This window comes from Pogona vitticeps, chromosome 6 (genome assembly GCF_051106095.1).
Source record: "Pogona vitticeps strain Pit_001003342236 chromosome 6, PviZW2.1, whole genome shotgun sequence".
NCBI classification, from domain to species: domain Eukaryota; kingdom Metazoa; phylum Chordata; class Lepidosauria; order Squamata; family Agamidae; genus Pogona; species Pogona vitticeps.
Genome location: NC_135788.1, coordinates 105,031,108 through 105,047,908, shown reverse-complemented (window position 1 = coordinate 105,047,908; position 16,801 = coordinate 105,031,108). Strand labels below are relative to the sequence as shown.

Sequence of the window (16,801 nt, the reverse complement as noted above, 5' to 3'; positions counted from 1 at the left end):
AATACACTTGTCCAGAGAAGGAATAAAGGATAAGATAGTATAAAAATGCGTGTCAAAACCTTATGCATCTAAACAGAAGACATGAACGGGTTCTGAGCAAGCTATCTCATCAGACCTTAACATGTCTCTCCTATCGACCCCTCCAAATAGCTAAATTATGGTACAGTAAATGGAAATATGTTATGGAGAATTGTATAGGTTATGAAATCTATGCTTGGTATAGATTGTGTGGTGTAGAATTCGAATGCCCTCAGTGGGGAGGGGGAGAACAGCCAAGAGCAGGCATTTGTATTTTGTATAAGCTGCAGTTCTCTCTTGTAGCGGCTGTTGTAATACTCTTTTCGCCGGTCACAGCCATTACTATAATGCTTGATCAGCTATTGTACTCCCTGCAGGAATGAGCAGCCCTTATGCTGTAAAGGCTGCCTGCAGGGCTGACAGATAATATTTTGTTGCCACAATCCCAAACTGCATTGCACGTAGTTTGAGGCCTGCCTTCCACATTCACCAAGAATTATGGGGCACCATTCTAAAAGCATGCATAGCCATACCCAGGCTAAGAATTCTACCTATACACATACTAGAATTGCTTCTCAGATGGACCATCTTTTTTGGGGAATTCAGAACTAAGTGACTACTGTACTGCTTAGCTGTCAGGCTGGGCCTGGCCACTTCCCAGTAAATGGGTGTCTATCTGAAATTCTGCCGTACTTGATTATGCAAGCAAAGGGGTTGTATCTGCAAATCCTGGGTTCACAACTTCATCTCTGTTAACACACAATCTGTTGAACCTTGGTAAGCCACTTTCTGTCAGCCTCTTCTCCCTCACATCATGTTTTTCTTCATTGTCTTCACTCTGGAGTGCTAAGCCAAAACTTGACCACATAATTCAGTGCAGGATATGTCATAAATCAAGGGGGAAAAACACTGTGGGTTCAGTCCAGATTTTGTTCGTAATTAGAGCGGGCCAAGTGAAATCAGTGGGTTGTGTCTTCATTATCCCATTGATTTCGCAGATGACTAATTGCGACTAAAGCTGGATGCAACCTAGAATCATAGTGTCCAATCTGAGGTCACAAAATTATTCACAAGTCTTGTTTTCATACATGTAACACATAAAGCAGGGATGAGGATTCCAGATGTTGCTGGACTACACATCCCATCAACCTTCACTATTGGCTAGGTTGGCTGTGGTAAAGGTGATGGGAGTTGCAGCTCAACAGCATCTAAAGGGATCCCATGTTCTCCAAAACTGCCATGAAGGTTGAAGAAACAAATTTTAAAAGATACAATGTTAGGTACAATTCTTGTCACACACAGTTGTGTACCACATGACTTGCTCTGGGCCCAAGCTGCCCATTTGTGTCTCTGAACATGTGCCACCTCTTGATAGCTGATCATGTGACTGAATGATACCATGCGTTCTAGGTGATATTGGGCAATGCTAATGCAAGTTCCATCTGCTGGCATTTGCTCCAGATAGCACGTTCACATCCACAGTCATCTCTTGATGGTGTAATACTCAGGTGAAGATTATAGACAGGTGTCACCCAGCCCTAAGGCAGAACAGATATTTTTGGGACAACCAGGAAGTAGGGTCTAGACAGCCTCCAACCTGTTGTTTATCAGATGCATCAGATGGACCTTTCCAGCTAACATACTGCTTCACGTTGGTGTCTTTGCGATTTCCCCCCCAGGCGCCATGACGGAACTCCAGGAAGTGCAGATCACAGAGGAGAAGCCGCTTCTGCGAGCCCCAGGAGCACCTGATCCGGGCAAGGTCAGCAAAAAAGCAGCTCTCCTCTTTCTCTCTAACCACGCCTGCCTCTCTAACCACGCCTCTCTAACCATCACCAGCGTTCCTTAATTTGTCCAGCCCCGTCTGTCTTCCTCCTTTCTCTTTCCCAGCTGAGACAGGATGACAGAGCAGATGCCTCCAAAAAGCAAAATAACCCTAAGTCTGGCTGTGGGTTCATTTAGCGCAGTGTTGGATAGCTCAGTGGTGTAAGTCATCTGGCTTCGGAGCCAGAGGTTGCAAGTTCAAATCCTCACCTGGCCTCCTTGACATGGGCTGGACTCAATGATCCATAGGGTCCCTTCCCACTCTGCAGTTCTTAGATTATTGTTGTCCACTGAGACTTGACAGGTGGTTTTCCAGTGCTACAGTGCTTCTTTCTGATCCCCTGCTACTGAGTCCTTTTAAATTTGAGCCATGTGGGATTTTCTGTGTTCAAAATATTCATTCCACAACAGATCATGGAAGAATGACATTACAACTTCCAGAATCTCCCAGTCAGCAAGATCTTGAGTACTGTCAGCAACCAGTCATCCCATCCTGTTTCTGAGGAGACAGTAGCAAGGGAATGCTAGGAATGACAGTCTTAAAAAAGCAACTTCTCAAGCTGTGTTAATTGGTGGATTCTGGAAGATTTTTAGACCAAGAAATATCTGTTAATAACTTCCCCAAGCCCTGCCCTAGTATTGTGACTCTCTGTAAATGTGTAGGTGCAGACGCTGTAAGCCAGATCCTTGAGTTCACCCAGAGGCAATGTGCGGGTTTTTAAAAAATATCGTAGGACTAAGATGCAAAGTTTATGGTCCTAGTTGGGGAGTGGGGAGGCTTGTGCCAAAAATGTCTTAAGCAAGAGTAAGGCTTTTATCCAAATCTCTGTTATATGCGTGATGGCTTGTAAGAGATGCCACGAGAGTCCTTCCATCCCATCAAATGCTTCAGAATCCCTTTGGTAGCGAACCTTTTATACTCTGCCTTGAGCTCATTTGATGAAAGGGTAAAATGTAAGATTAATAAGTAAATAAATAATGCACTCCCCCTCCTTCAAATATTCTGGAAGTAGCTGTACACAGTGGAAGTAGCTGTACACAGAATTGTTACTGTTAATTCTCATGAGGTAGATTTTGATCAAAACAGGGGCCGCCTGTCATGTTTTTAAAATTGCACTGCCTATCTGTGAATATTTTACTATGTTGTGTTTGACCTATCTGGCATAATCTCACAAGATCTAAGCATTTATTTTTTACTTGATATCCGGGAGGGACACCTGCTCCAGATTATCTGATTCTCCCTCCCCCTCCCCTGTCAGTGCTTCTGGGCCATTTGCCATCTGGGTGGCACCCACATTCAAGTGGATGGATGAGGATGAGGAAAGCCATTGCCTTGTGGAATCTCTGCTTCTTGTACCTGTATTAAAAGCACAGAAATCTTTCAAGGAGGCGAGGGAACCATGGCACTCTCGGACATGTGTTTTACACAAAGCCACTGTGAAAAAAGATGGCAGAAAAGTGAATATACTTTGTCTTGACTACAGTGGTGCCTCGCTTAACAATTACCTTGTTAAATGACGAATCCGCTTTACGATGAGGTTAATAATGATTGCAAAACAATGTTTAGATAGGGAAATTTCGCTTGATGATAATCGGTTCCCTGCTTCAGGAACCAATTTTTCACTAGACGATGATTCTAAAATAGCTGATCGGCGGCTCTAAAATGGCCGCCCGCTGTGCAAAATGGCTCCCCTCTGTGCTTTAGGACGGATTCCTCGCTTTACAGGCACTGAAAATGGCCGCCTCATGGAGGATCTTCACTGGAAGCTGAGGTATTTATCCCATTGGAACTCATTGAACCAGTTTTCAGTGCATTTCAATGGGCTTTTTCATTTCACTTGACAAGGATTTCGCTTAACAGCGATTTCAACAGAACGAATTTTCCTCTTCAAACAAGGCACCACTGTACTTGTACTTTCCATAAACAGATGTATAATCTGATGGGTTACCTGGACTGAAGTATGGACATTGACAGCTTTCAGGAAGCACTGTGGATTGATGTCTGCAAACAGCAGGCTTCCTTCACAGACGGGAGAATTGAAGTACAGTAGGTCTTTCCCTTTGGAAGGATGCCTTCTGTCCTCTGTAGCAGTGCCAACTAGAAACAGGGGCAGATATCTTATGGCTACCCCCAACTAAGAGTAGAGCCATTGAATCAGTTATGGAATAGTTAAAGTATACTGCTGTGTAAATCCCATTGAATCAGTGAGTCTACTGTAGCTGGGTCTAGCAGCAGAATATTGGCCATTAAAGGAAGTAGATCTGCCTTTGGATAACTCTTTTGCAACTTCTGAGTGTAGCCAGGTTTCTGGCGAATCTGTCATATTCTGTCTCTGTATATGTTCTATGCCCGTTTTAAGGAACTTGGCCAATGATAGGGAGGCTCTACTCTGCTTCCCTCCCCCAATCCCATAACTCTGGATTCCTCACTTACTTCCTACTCTGGATTCCTCACTTACTTCCTCCCTTCTTGCACTCTTTCTTTCTGTCTGTGTGTCTTCCCTCCTCTGCTTTCTTTCTCTGTGTTCTAGGATGCTGAACTGATAACAGCCAAACTTCTTGAGGAACATGGCCAGGTAATGTCCCTCTCTTTTCCTACCGTGTTGATGGGGTCAAAAATGGTGTCCTGCAAACCTGCAGAAATCCTCCACTTTAAAATAGCCAAAATGAAAGAAGCAATGAGTTGGTTGTCACCGACCTGCTTTCTCTCCTTCCTTCCTCCAAAACTGGGCATTTCTTGTTGGATTACATTCACACAGGGTATTCCTATGGGGAAAATAAAGGCTACCAACCACAGGTTCTGTGACTGCCTGTGAGAAAAGAATTAAGTTTAGGGAGCCTTTATACAGTGGTGCCCCGCATAGCGACGATAATCCGTGAAGCAAAAATCGTTGCTATACGGATTCGTCACTTTGCGAAATAAAAAAGCCCATAGGAATGCATTAAACCCCGTTTAATGTGTTCCTATGGGCAAAAAACTTACCTTTATGCGAAAATCCTCCATACGGCCGTCATTTTCGCTGCCCGGTAAGCGAGGAATGGGCGCGAAAACACAGTGGGCAGCCATTTTTTTAACCCAGTGGCCATTTTGGAACCACCAATCAGCTGTTGGGAAAACATCGTTATGTGAAAATTGGTAAGCGAAACAGCTTACCGATCATCGCAAAGCGATATTTTCCCATTAGAAACATTGTTATGCGATCGCAAAAATGATCGCAAAAAATTGTCGTTATGCGGATTCGTCGTTAAGCGAGGTGCCCGTTAAGCGAGGCACCACTGTAATTGGAATATGATACAATAAATGTAGATTCTCTAGGATCTATTTGAGAAAGAGACACAGTGAGCTACAGTCACCCAGGTCGGGGCTTCTTTGAACTCTACAGTTGCATGATAAGCTGAAGTTCAGTCAACACTGCTTCTCTTGTCATTCATCTCTGTGCTGAGACACAGTGCCTGCATCTGTTCCGTTAAATTATAGAAAACCGCCTTGTACCAAGGCAGATCCTTGGTCCATCTGGCCCCAGATTGTCTTGTCCTTGCTGACTGGCAGCGGTTTCAGATAGAGGACTTTAACCTGATGATTCAAGCAATTTTTTTGCATGCAATTCTTGCTGTTACCTGGTGGGCTGCTCCTCTTCCCTCAAATTATGGAATTCTTAAAGACTCAACAGAGCTTAGCAGACAAAAGAAAAAAAACGCACATGACAGCTTTTCCCAAGAACTGTGGCTCTCAGTCCAGCCTGTCCTTTGTTAGTTATTTTTGCTTTTTGTGGCAGGTACATCTCCCTGGTGTAACACTGTAGCCACTGCTGTCAGTAGACGCCTGCTGTTTCGTCCAGTGACAAAGGCAGAGCCATGAGAACCCAGAGTCAAAATTTCTATCATTCGAGTGTTCCCTGTATTACCTTGAATGGCTGCATGGTATAAAATCGTGAGCAGCTTCCTGTTTTAGTTTGCTTTGGGGTTGCCAGATGTTAAAAACACTCTTACTCCTACATTAAGGCAGGAACCTATGCTACAGACATTAGTGGGTGATCACAGTCCATATATATTCTGAAAAACTTCACTTTTCAGTTCCCTGCAAATCAACTGTTTCCAAAGACACAGGAGCACCCCGAACCTTTTAGCTGCATCTTTAATGCATCATTATGCTGAGAAAAGCCACCAGTTGGAATGCTTGCCTGGGCTAAAAGTATAGCAACTCTAGCAGCTTAGTCATTACCTTGTTGGCTAGTCATAAGCAGAGCATCATCTTGCGCACTCTCTTTCCCAACTGGAAAAAAGTAGGAATGTTTAATTATCGGGTTACTCTGAGCTTGGGTAAACTGTCATTTGTATACTTGAAATAATAGCCACATTTCCTGATTGCAAAAGTCTTCTTACATCAGTCTGATTCCTCACAAATGAAGTAATTCCTGCACCCAGTTTTTTGACAGTGAGGCAAGAGAAACCTACTCAGTGTGACAGGGATCTGCAACCCAATGCCAGCCGGGTCTGCTGTTTCACCCTATTACGTTACTTTCCATTCTATCCCAGAAGTAAAGAGGGAATCCAGGAGACTTGGCTTTGAAACCTTATCAGCTGTTAGGATTCTAAATTCTGCTTGGGTGGGTTACAAGTTTAACTTAATTTATTCATCTCATAGTGAACTGAGATAGCGAGTGTCAAAAGCAAGCAAACAAACAATAACAGAGCCAGATTCTGACATGCTTGGAGGAGCAAAAACTAGAGGAAAGGGAAAAAATTTAGACTAAGTTCAGTACCAATGGAATATTGATGTAGCTGAAAAAGCAGAATGGGGGAAATTTGGTGCAAAGAGTGGTGTGTTCTGCTTTGCTGCAGGTGGTTCCTTGGGATGCTGAATGCAAGCAGCCTTCAGGGTGAAGCTAGATTCCAACACTTGGTTATAGTTTCCCTTGTTTGTTTGTTTGATTGCCATGTTTTTACTCAGCTTTTGAAAAATCTATGTGTCGAGGCTCTCCAAGGTAGTCAACAATCACAAGTCAACACAGAAGCAGTCACGCTGCGAGTGATAAATCAGTATTCAAACAAGTAGATAAAGCAGCATAAGATTAGATTAGACTTCAATGACATAACAGTAACATAAAAAAAGGAAGAGGGAGAAATGTGTTTGCTATTACTCATGCTATCGGAATAGAGCCGTTTTCACCTGCCACTTGAACGTGAATAGAGACTAAACAAACTCTCAGAGGCATTAGAGACTTGCATGGCTGTGCTGGCCCTTAGCAGGGGGTGAAACTTCCTGGGTTTTTTAAAAGTGGAAAGCAACCACCTATTTCTTCATCTTTGTGCCACTGATAGCCCTTTCCTCTGCTCTGGTATGAAAGGTACAAAGGCCCTGTCTTCCTTAGCATCATGTCAGTCTGTAAGAAACTGACCGCCAACCAGTAAAACATTGCATATAGGAAAGGAGACAGTCAGGGCTTGCCCAAGACATTGTGCTGCCTGAGCCGAAGCACCAAAGGGAACCCCCAGCCTCCCAGAAAGCAAGTTCCTATTGCATAAAAAGACTATTTTCACTCTGAGTTGCTTCTTCTCTTTCCTGGTTAGTAAAAACACGATCACAGTAAATAAGCTTGCAGGATCTTCATGACACATCCAGCGTCTGCTGCCTCATGCAGCAGCTTCACTCTGCCTAATTATATGGGCAGTCCTGGGGGAGTTTATACATTTTCCTTGTGTTTGTTGCTTGCCACTGCCTTTAAAACAGTAATCAATAATTAAATGGTGCCAAGTCAGTTCCGACTGACCATGATCCTTGCCAGGGCTTCTGGGTTATAAAGTACTCCGAAGTGGCTCACCATTCCCTGGGTGATGCAGCTTGCGTGGGATGTCCAGACTGGCTGTTTTCCTGGGGTACACACTGGGAAATCAGTGATAGAGGCTGTCACGTCCTTTAGCATATTGTTTTAGGGCCTGTGGAATTAACTGTCCATTGTTGACTTTTATGTAGCCCAGACTCCATCTGGCAGAACTTTTGCTGCAGACCTGCATTATGAGTTATGCTGTGGAAGTGTATATAACTTCCATCAAATAAATATTTAGAGCTTGTCCATATGGGCATTTGTCCTGCTGTGTGGTGTGCTGATGGGTCAGGGTGTTCTGCTCTCTTTTTTGACATCCAAACATGTACATCACCAGGATGGACCAATTTGCCTCAACCCGCATCTTTTTGAACCCCCATCAAAGAGTTCTACTCTTGTGGTGCAGGTAGGAGGGCTCCAGTTTAGTCCCTTCCCCCTGAGTGTGGTTGCTTGGAATGGACTAAACAAGAGTCTTGCAGCATCTTTTGGTGCAAATTTCTGGTCAGTTTCATAAGCCACTTCAGGATATAGGAAATGGAACAATTTCCCCTGATTGTCTGTGGAGGGTCAGGGGAGGTGAAGTTATTTTTATTGTGTCTTCTAGACCATCACTGATGTGATGAATCACTTCAGTTAAATTTTAAAATATATATATTTTTCTTTGCCTGTCTGTGCATTGCCGCTCGAAACTGTGACTGTGGGCCATTTCTGGACTGGCAATACACAGAGGCAAAGAGAAAAATTAAATTTAATCAAAGTGATTCATCTCATCAGTTACTGTCTAGCTGCAGGGTCTCAAACATGCGGCCTGGGGGCCATTTGCGGCCCCCCAGATGATAGTTTGTGGCCCTCGCCTTGCCTGCCCCCCCAAAGCGCCCACACATCCTCTGCTGTCAAGAGTAAAAAAAAAAAAAGCCTTGCCTCGCTCGCCGGCTCTCTCCCAAGACAGCACCTCTTGCACCCTCCATCCAGAACCTGTCTGTCAGCTAAGGAAACTCCTGGGCGGCTTCCTCGGGCTCTTGCTCCGCTTGGCGGGAAATCTGATGCGGCCCAGCCTCACCCAGACTCTGTCTCTAGCGGCCCCCAGGTAAATTGAGTTTAAAAACCCCTGGTCTAGCGGGTGTAAAAAAATAATTTCACTGCCCCTGACCCTCCACAGATGATTAGTGGAAGCATATAACTGACACGAAGAATCAATATGCCATTTAGATAGGATGATCGCACCAAATGGCACATCGATCCTCTGATTTCAGCTTACTCTTTGCAGCCCAATCCGTGCCACACCAAAATGGCCACTCTGGACAGCCCTTTAGTTATGAGCAGCTCAGGCGACAACCTTTTGTCTGAACAACTAAATGTGGCAAGGCTGTCTCCCTACAGCCTGTCTGCACTGTATGGAGCAATTCAGCGCTTAGAGTCTCAGAGCAACGGCTGCTTGGCAGAATCCTGCTCCCCTGTGGCTTTCCTCACATTAATCCATTTGAGATAAACCTCTGAATAGGGCTTGTGTGCTGCCTGAATGCAGTGCTTAGAATTCATTTAACAAGTGCATCAGTCAGGCTGCAATATAAAGTTTGGGGGCTGGCATTATGCTTGGTGGACCTTTTCTTTCCTCATAGCCACTAGAGATGGGAAAATATACTTTCTGATAACGGAGGCTGGCGTAGATGCAATCCTAAATAATAATTTTCTCTATCTTCACTATCCCTCTATAACTACTCGCTCCCACTCTGCTCCTGTTGGTTGTGACACCCTCACTGCAGCTCTGAAAGTTCATGGCTCTTCAAGCGCTCCTGCCTCTCCCTCCAAACTACCTCCTTTATTTCCACTTTTTGCCCTTCTTTTCATGCCTGTGTTACTGCGTTGCAGTCGAGGAGCCCTGCCAAATGGCTCAGCCTTCCCCTGCCTCTACAGCTGCTTTTGAACACATTGAGTTCCCTTGTGCACCATAAGAGAAAGCCTTAAGCAGGAAGAACTGGGAGAATAAACAATGAACTTTTTAAAAAAAAAACACAACAGAATGTGATTGTTTTGAATCTCAATCCAACTTTTCCCCTTTGCATCATGGGAGTGATGATAAGGCCGCGATGGGCCGTCCTGCTGCACTGAATTTAGCACTTGCTCTGGAATGTTGCAGGGGAGGCAGCACTTAATATATTAAGATGACAAATGCCAAGCTGGGTCGTTCCCTATGAGTCACACCCTCTGAACTGCTTCGTCCTTCAGGTGTGTTCTCAAGGACATAACAGGGCTTAGAGATCATTTTTAATTTGAACATTACTGAACAGATACACAGAGGAAAGTAGGCTATAAAAGTAAACTGTAGTACATACTGGTGCCCCCATGTAGGGACAGTGAATAGGTTTCGTATATGTGCAGCTACCAATCTAGATGTTGTTGAGTGCTCTTTTGAGTACAAGAAAAGTTGTACTCAAAAAAGGAAAACTGCATTTTAATAATAATAATAATAATAATAATAATAATAATAATAATAATAATAATAATAATAATAATAATAATAATAATAATGATGATGAAGAAGAAGAAGAAGAAGAAACAACAACAACAACAACAACAACAACAACAACAAGTTACTTACACAAAAATTCTTCCAAGCTATGTGCCAAACATTAGGTGGCCAGGTCTTTTCAATACCTCAGTCTATATGGCCACGTCAGAGTATATCAGCAACCAGCCCAAAGAGAAAGATTGTATACTGCGTTGCCCTGAAAATAAGACAGGGTCTTTTATTATTATTATTATTGTTGTTGTTGTTGTTGTTGTTGTTATTCAAAATGAAGCACCAAGGATTTAGTCCTCAGGGAGATGAAAGTATAAAGGAACATCTGGTAAAATCTTACAAATTGGAGATGTTTATGGGGGTGAAAGAGATGGAGTAGTAAGGTCACCAACTTTTTTGCCATGCTGTGTAGATGCTGTGTAGCCACACATACACAAATATTGGAGAAGGAACAAATGATTATCTCTAAGATTTGCAAAGTCCCATCTTCTTCTTGTTCCTGTTTAGATCAAACTGAATCTAAGGACACGAGTAAGTCAGGATGGGGTTTGGGATAATTTGGCAACCAAGGGTAATAGATTCATGGCAGAATTTTTACTAGTTGGGGTGGACCCAGATTTTGAATAATATAGCTGCTTCCTTCTTTCCTTGAGTAGCATAAGCAAAGTAAAAGTATGGAAAGTTCTCTCTCACAGACACGCACTCTTTCACTGTGCATGTGTGTGTAATTTTGATTCTACCCTAAGTTTCATTTTACATGCACATTCTATATATACACAGCCTTACTTGCAAGGAACAGTGAGCACCAGCTTGGTGGTGGATGATGTTTTTACTTAACAATTTCTCTGTTGACTCTCTGCTCTAGAAGTCTTCTCTCTCGGCCCTGCTTCTTGAGGTCTCTTAAATAGAAGGGTTGGAAGGGATGCAAAATATATCTGTTTGAACCATAGCTGCTAAAAGCAGGGCACGCTCAACATGTGGAGGGAGAGGGTAGGCTCCAGCATATACATGCAGACTATGCCATTTGCATAGAATCTCATACGTTTTCAGGATTTATGTATGTGTGATTTTGAATGTTACATTTTAATGGTTTCAGGATTGTGCAGGGAAAGGTATGCATATACTGCTTGCTCCCAAGAGATGTTATGTGTGTGAAAATCAGGGATGGATGGCTGCCAAGCAGAATCCCAGTCCTTCCTCTGCGTGTTCAATATAACTGGTTTTGTAGTTGTCTAGCGTTGGAACACTGTGTTTATTCGTGGTTTTCTGTCTCTCTTCTTCCATAGAAACACACAGTGGAGACACCTTATGGAATTGTGACAATCACCATCCATGGAACACCCAAACCCAAACGTCCTGCCATCCTCACGTACCATGATGTGGGACAAAACCGTAAGATCGGGAATGCCCATCTGGTTGAGGGGCAGGGGAGGCTGGGAGTTTGCCACCTACTACTCCTAAAAAAAAAAATAAAGAAATAAAGAAAAGACCTTAGATGTTCACCCCGTAGCGTAGCTCATGGAGCTTTCAAGGGCTTTTTGTGTCATAAGGGAATTCCCCCCCCCCCATACTCCTTGTTCCACTAGGATCAGGAACTTTCTATGTATCAGCCCATATGTAGGGGATCGATATTGTGGTTTCTTTTACTAGAATCCCAAGGCTGACCAGTCAGATGCAGAGTAGTAGCGATATGAGGTGTAGGGAGAAGAAACCTAGATGCAAACTAGCTATTTAAAATAGAGAGCCTGTCGCGTCACTTTGACCAGATACAGAGATGTCTCCCCACTCTAGATGCTATACAAAAGGTTATAACCATCTGAGCTAACAGGAGCTAAATTGGGACAAATGTTCTTATGAAATAGTTGTCAGGGACCCTTCTAAGCTGATCCCACCACCTGAAGAAGAGAGATGGGCCTGAACTGCCAGTTTGGTGGGTCTTCCCAACTCGTTTACTGCTGCAACAGGTAGATGCTCAGCAGTTTGGTGCTCCATCCCCTCCAATGAGTGCCCACGCGGAAGGCGCATCCTGGCTTCCCTGCCCTGTCTTTTCCAGGTCCTGTTTCTGTCTGGGAGCCCACCAGAGGCAGTAGAGCACCAAACCACCAAATATCTGTTGCAGTGGCAAATGAACCAGGACAAACCACCAAACTGGTGGTTCCTGCCCATCTCTATTAAAGAATAAGGACCACAGTTGGATAATGCTCCAAAATTTCAGCACTGATTGTTTGCTTTGAAAGAGGATGAGTTAAATTCATATCCCAGACTCAATAAATGGTCTTGAGCAAGTCAATTTGTCTGCCCGAGAGCCAGCCTACGTGCACCTTGATGAAAGCTATTCTTACTGCCGTCTTTGAATCCCTCCTGCCAAGAAGTCAGGATGACAGAAACCATTTGTGGAAGAAGGAGTTCATTTCTCCTTCTGTTGTTTATCTGTCCTTTGCAGTTAATTTTTCCTGCTACTCCCCACCCCTTGCAGCTCTCATAGAGATAATTAGCCTCTAACAAAAGGAGATTAAATAAAGGACACAGAAATGTAGCCAGCAGTCCTTTCTCTACAGTAGAGAACACATCTATGCTCTTCAGCCTTTGCTGCTTTTTGGTAAGGAAACCTTCAGCATTTCCCATAGAACAGTAGAGCTGCTGTTCACAGGTGAATCTAGCGTGTAGTCGAGCATTTAATTCCCTATGCAGAAAATTCAGGTGATTGTAAACCCCCTTGCAGGTTTGCTCTAAATGTGAGTTAAAGATAGCTTGTAATGGAAGAGGTGGGTATGTCCTCTGATATTTTGGACTTCAACTTCCAGAAAGCCCAGGCAGCCTGGCTTTGTTTGTTTTGTTTTGCCTTTGTCCCATAAGAGGATTAAAGGTGCCTCACAATAATTAAAATGCAAGTAAAGTTAAAGCCATAATAAATTGCTCAATAAAAATAATTCAGTATAGCATAATACTGTATAAAAATAATTGTCACTTTAAAAAAGATTTTGAAAAATTCATTTTACTCCACCAAATCTTAGAAGATTCCTACTTAAATGCCCAATATAGCTTTAAAAACCTGTTTTAAAAGGAAACCTATTTACCCGTCACCAGAAGTAAAAGAGAAAGGGAGACCCGCCTAATCTTCTAAGAGAGGGCATTTCACAACCTGGGAGCAGCCACAGAGAAGGCCATCTCTTGCCATGCCATCAAGTGTGGCTGAGAGGGAGGCGAGGCTGAGAGAAGAGCCTCCCCTGAAGATCTTAAGACTTGAAAAGGCTCATGACGGGAGATACAGGAGTTTAGATAGTCTGGCCTCAAACTATAGGTATGGGGCTTTGTAGGTCATATAAACAGTACTTTGAACTGGACCCTGAAACGGGACTACAGCTGGTGAAGCTGGTTTAATGGGAGTTATATACTCTGTATAACCAGCCCTGTTTAAGAAACTGGCTGTAGCATTTTGAACCAGCTAATGTTTCCAAATCATCTTCAAAGGCAGCCCCTCATTGAGTGTGTTACCATAATCCAAGGGGATATATCTAAGACATCAAACAACCAAGGACCTTGAAATCGGGATCCCTGTCTTCTAGTTTCAATCTTTGATTAGAAATGTTAAGAATGGACACATTATCGTTTACGTTTCCAGTGTGATTTGTGCTCTGTTCTGGAATTCCTGCACCACCCATTTGGGCCAATCCTCAGTTCCTCCTTTAAGAATCTGCAAGGCTCTCCCACAGAGCTAGCTTCCTTGCAGGGGGGAAGACGGGAACTTTCCAATTAAACGTTTCCCACTTGTCTGAATGCACTCTTTTCTTCTTGTGCCAAGCCAGCTGAAGACAGTTTGGTGCCTTAAGCTGAAATCCTGTGCATTCTCAACTAGGAGTAGACTTCGTTGCTCACAGTTGGCCTTCCTTCTGAGTAAGCTTGTCTAGCCTTGTGTAGGGAGGTAGAACATCCCAGGAGGACCTCTGATGCTTAAAAAAAAGAAAATGAAGTATAACTTTTGCTGCCTTGCACCTGGTATCTGGTACCTGCCTCGTCCTAGAGCCACTCCTGTTTTGATTTGCCTGTCTGAGGGCACTATCTCTTGCCCTTCTGCAGCCTGACACCCCCTTCTTCTGTCTCCCTACCCGCACCCCCACCCCCAGATCATTCGTGCTTCGACACCCTTTTCCACTATGAGGACATGCAAGAGATCATAAAGAACTTCGTGGTGATACATGTGGACGCGCCTGGCATGGAGGAGGGTGCCCCGGCCTTCCCTGTGGGGTGAGCCTTGCAGCCTCCATTCCTGCCCCACCCGCACTGTTGGGTGTGATGGGGATAAAGTCTGGCCATCTAACGCAGCCTCTGCTCTTTGCTCCCTTCTTAGGTATCAATATCCTTCTCTGGACCAGCTGGCTGACATGATCCCCTGCATCCTGCAATACGTCAAGTGAGTCATGATGGGATGAATCTCTGTGTGTCCATTTCTCTTTCCAAGCCTCATAAACACCCCCACACACATGTGCGCACTTGGGGGTGAGAAACAACATTCTTCAGGGACTTCTCATCTGCTTCCCAAGGGGGAATGGAGGGGGAAATCAGAAAAATCATAGTGTTCCATGAATAAGAAAACTAAATAGAGAAACAGCTCAGAGATGTGATTAAACCTTCAAAGATATTGGCTTAGATCTCTCTTTTCCTAAACACCGAGCAGAAGGGAAATCACATAAGCAGCCCTATCCTCTGTTCCAGCTACCTCCTCTTTGCACACCCGTTCTCGCATTGGCTGTGAGGTTGTTAATGCAGCTGGTCACAGAGCAGAGACCTCTTGGCAAGAGGGGGAGGGGGAGCGTGTCCTTTCTTTTTCCTGATGTCAATGTTTTCATAAAAGTTCCAATGCTGTTGACAAGTATGTGACAATTTTTAAAAAAAAGGGTAGTAGGCACAGCTTTCATCATCTGAGAAGTGCTTTGATGATAGGGTGTATTTACTGAACATCTGTTCCTCATATCACTATTAAAAAGCTAAGCATCATTCCAAAGAGCTGGTTCACACTCTACCCCCACCACACACTACTTGCTTTTCACACCTGGCACTGCTATAGACAGAAGCTAGCAGTCCAAATCTTTCTTGTTTTAATCCATGCAACTCACCATTCCTAGAATCCTCACTGGCTCTTAGCTTCACGGATTCCCTAGGGAATTGTTAGAGTGCAGGACTCCCCTGCTTCCCAGTGTGTTTCTGCTTTTTAAGAAAGAATTTCGGCCTCATCCTAACCCTCCCCCCCTTCTCTTTTGCTAATCCAAGAATCCTGGTCTATTCAGCTTCACTGCTGCATATTAACCAGTATTTATTATAGTTCCAGATGGTACCCATGTTCTTTAACAAAAAATGTGAAGTTAAAGAAAAGGTCCTGGAACTGCAAATGCATTTATTGCAGCCTAGGCTTTTCTGACGTGAATTTGCTGGAAACATGCATATTTATATAAAGAAAGATAAATATAGGCAAAACATACTACACACACATGCGTGGAGGAAAAGGAAGGGGGGGAGGTCAAGAAATCAGAAGGCAAAATCTGGTATTTCAAAGTGCACATTCAATACATCTGTAAAAAAGTAACAAGATAAGCTAATGACAATCACCACTGGAACTTTCTGTAAACACACACACACAGAGACAGCAGAAGCAAGGTAGCTCCTGTTCCTTTGTGTCTTTTGTAACTGTCCTTTCTCTTTTCCTCCCTCCTGCAGCTTTACCAGCATCATTGGAATCGGAGTTGGAGCTGGTGCTTACATCCTGGCACGCTACAGTGTAAGTGGGATGGGGCCCAGCACATGTAACGTGAGGAGACATTAGATCCAACGTCATTGTGCCAAGCGGCTGTGGTCACTTCAGTTTACTGTGGCTTGGATGCTTGAGAAGTAACAGAAGACTCAGGCCACTGACTGTATGGCTCCTTGTGTCCTAATCATGACAGGCCATTGGCGTGAAATGGGTCTTGCAAGAGGGAGGTTTGGGTTGTTTGTTGAGTTGAGTGTGTTGGAAGGATGGCTCCAAAACTGATTTCAGCAGAGAACTAGTGTGATACATTGCAGTCGTTAAGAAAACTAGGAACAATTAGGGTTCAGTTCACAGCTGAGAGACATCAACTCCGCCTCAGTTTCTACAGTAAGTAGAATGAGAGGACCTGCTCCGTTAGTCCAAAGGTGGGCAACCCTGATGCCCAGGATGTTGTTAGATGGCAAGCCCTATCAGTTTAGTCCAGCCTTACCAATGGTGAGGGGTGCTGGGAATTGTCATCGAGCAACATCTAGAAGGATTCAACTGGTTGCTTGCCCCAGTTTAGCATCATAGGAAGATATTTCATCTGGACATTCATAACATGATGATTTTATTGCATTTATATCTTGTCTTTCCTCTAAGGAATTAAAGATGGCATTCACTGTGTCCCAACCCCCACCCCAGGGTTATCTTCGAGGTCGGTTAGGATGAGAAGTAGTCACTCAAGACTACCCAGCGAATTTCATGGCTGAGTGACGGACTTGAGCCCAGGACAGATCAAGTCTGACCTTCTAGTCGTTCCACCGCATTGGCTTCAATTCTGGAGGAGTGTGTCTGAAAAGAGTAGAGGTGGTTTGGAAAAGTCCTGTA

The 16,801-nt window shown here is 43.9% G+C and overlaps 1 protein-coding gene across 9 annotated transcripts in view; it reads left to right on the top strand.

Moving 5' to 3' along the window:
* Positions 1–16,801, top strand: part of NDRG2 (NDRG family member 2) — a 43,164-nt gene that overhangs the window by 7,086 nt on the left and 19,277 nt on the right. For 5 of the 9 annotated variants that reach the window (XM_020807355.3, XM_020807353.3, XM_078378131.1 and 2 more), the window contains exons 2-6: positions 1,698–1,780; positions 11,475–11,580; positions 14,313–14,433; positions 14,537–14,599; positions 15,901–15,961. In XM_020807355.3, coding sequence (XP_020663014.1) covers positions 1,703–1,780; positions 11,475–11,580; positions 14,313–14,433; positions 14,537–14,599; positions 15,901–15,961 — 429 coding nt within the window. In that variant the 5' untranslated portion in view covers positions 1,698–1,702. Of the gene's footprint in view, positions 1–1,697; positions 1,781–4,373; positions 4,419–11,474; positions 11,581–14,312; positions 14,434–14,536; positions 14,600–15,900; positions 15,962–16,801 lie in introns of all 9 variants that reach the window. The other 4 variants (XM_020807354.3, XM_020807348.3, XM_020807352.3 and 1 more) reach the window with 1 other exon arrangement.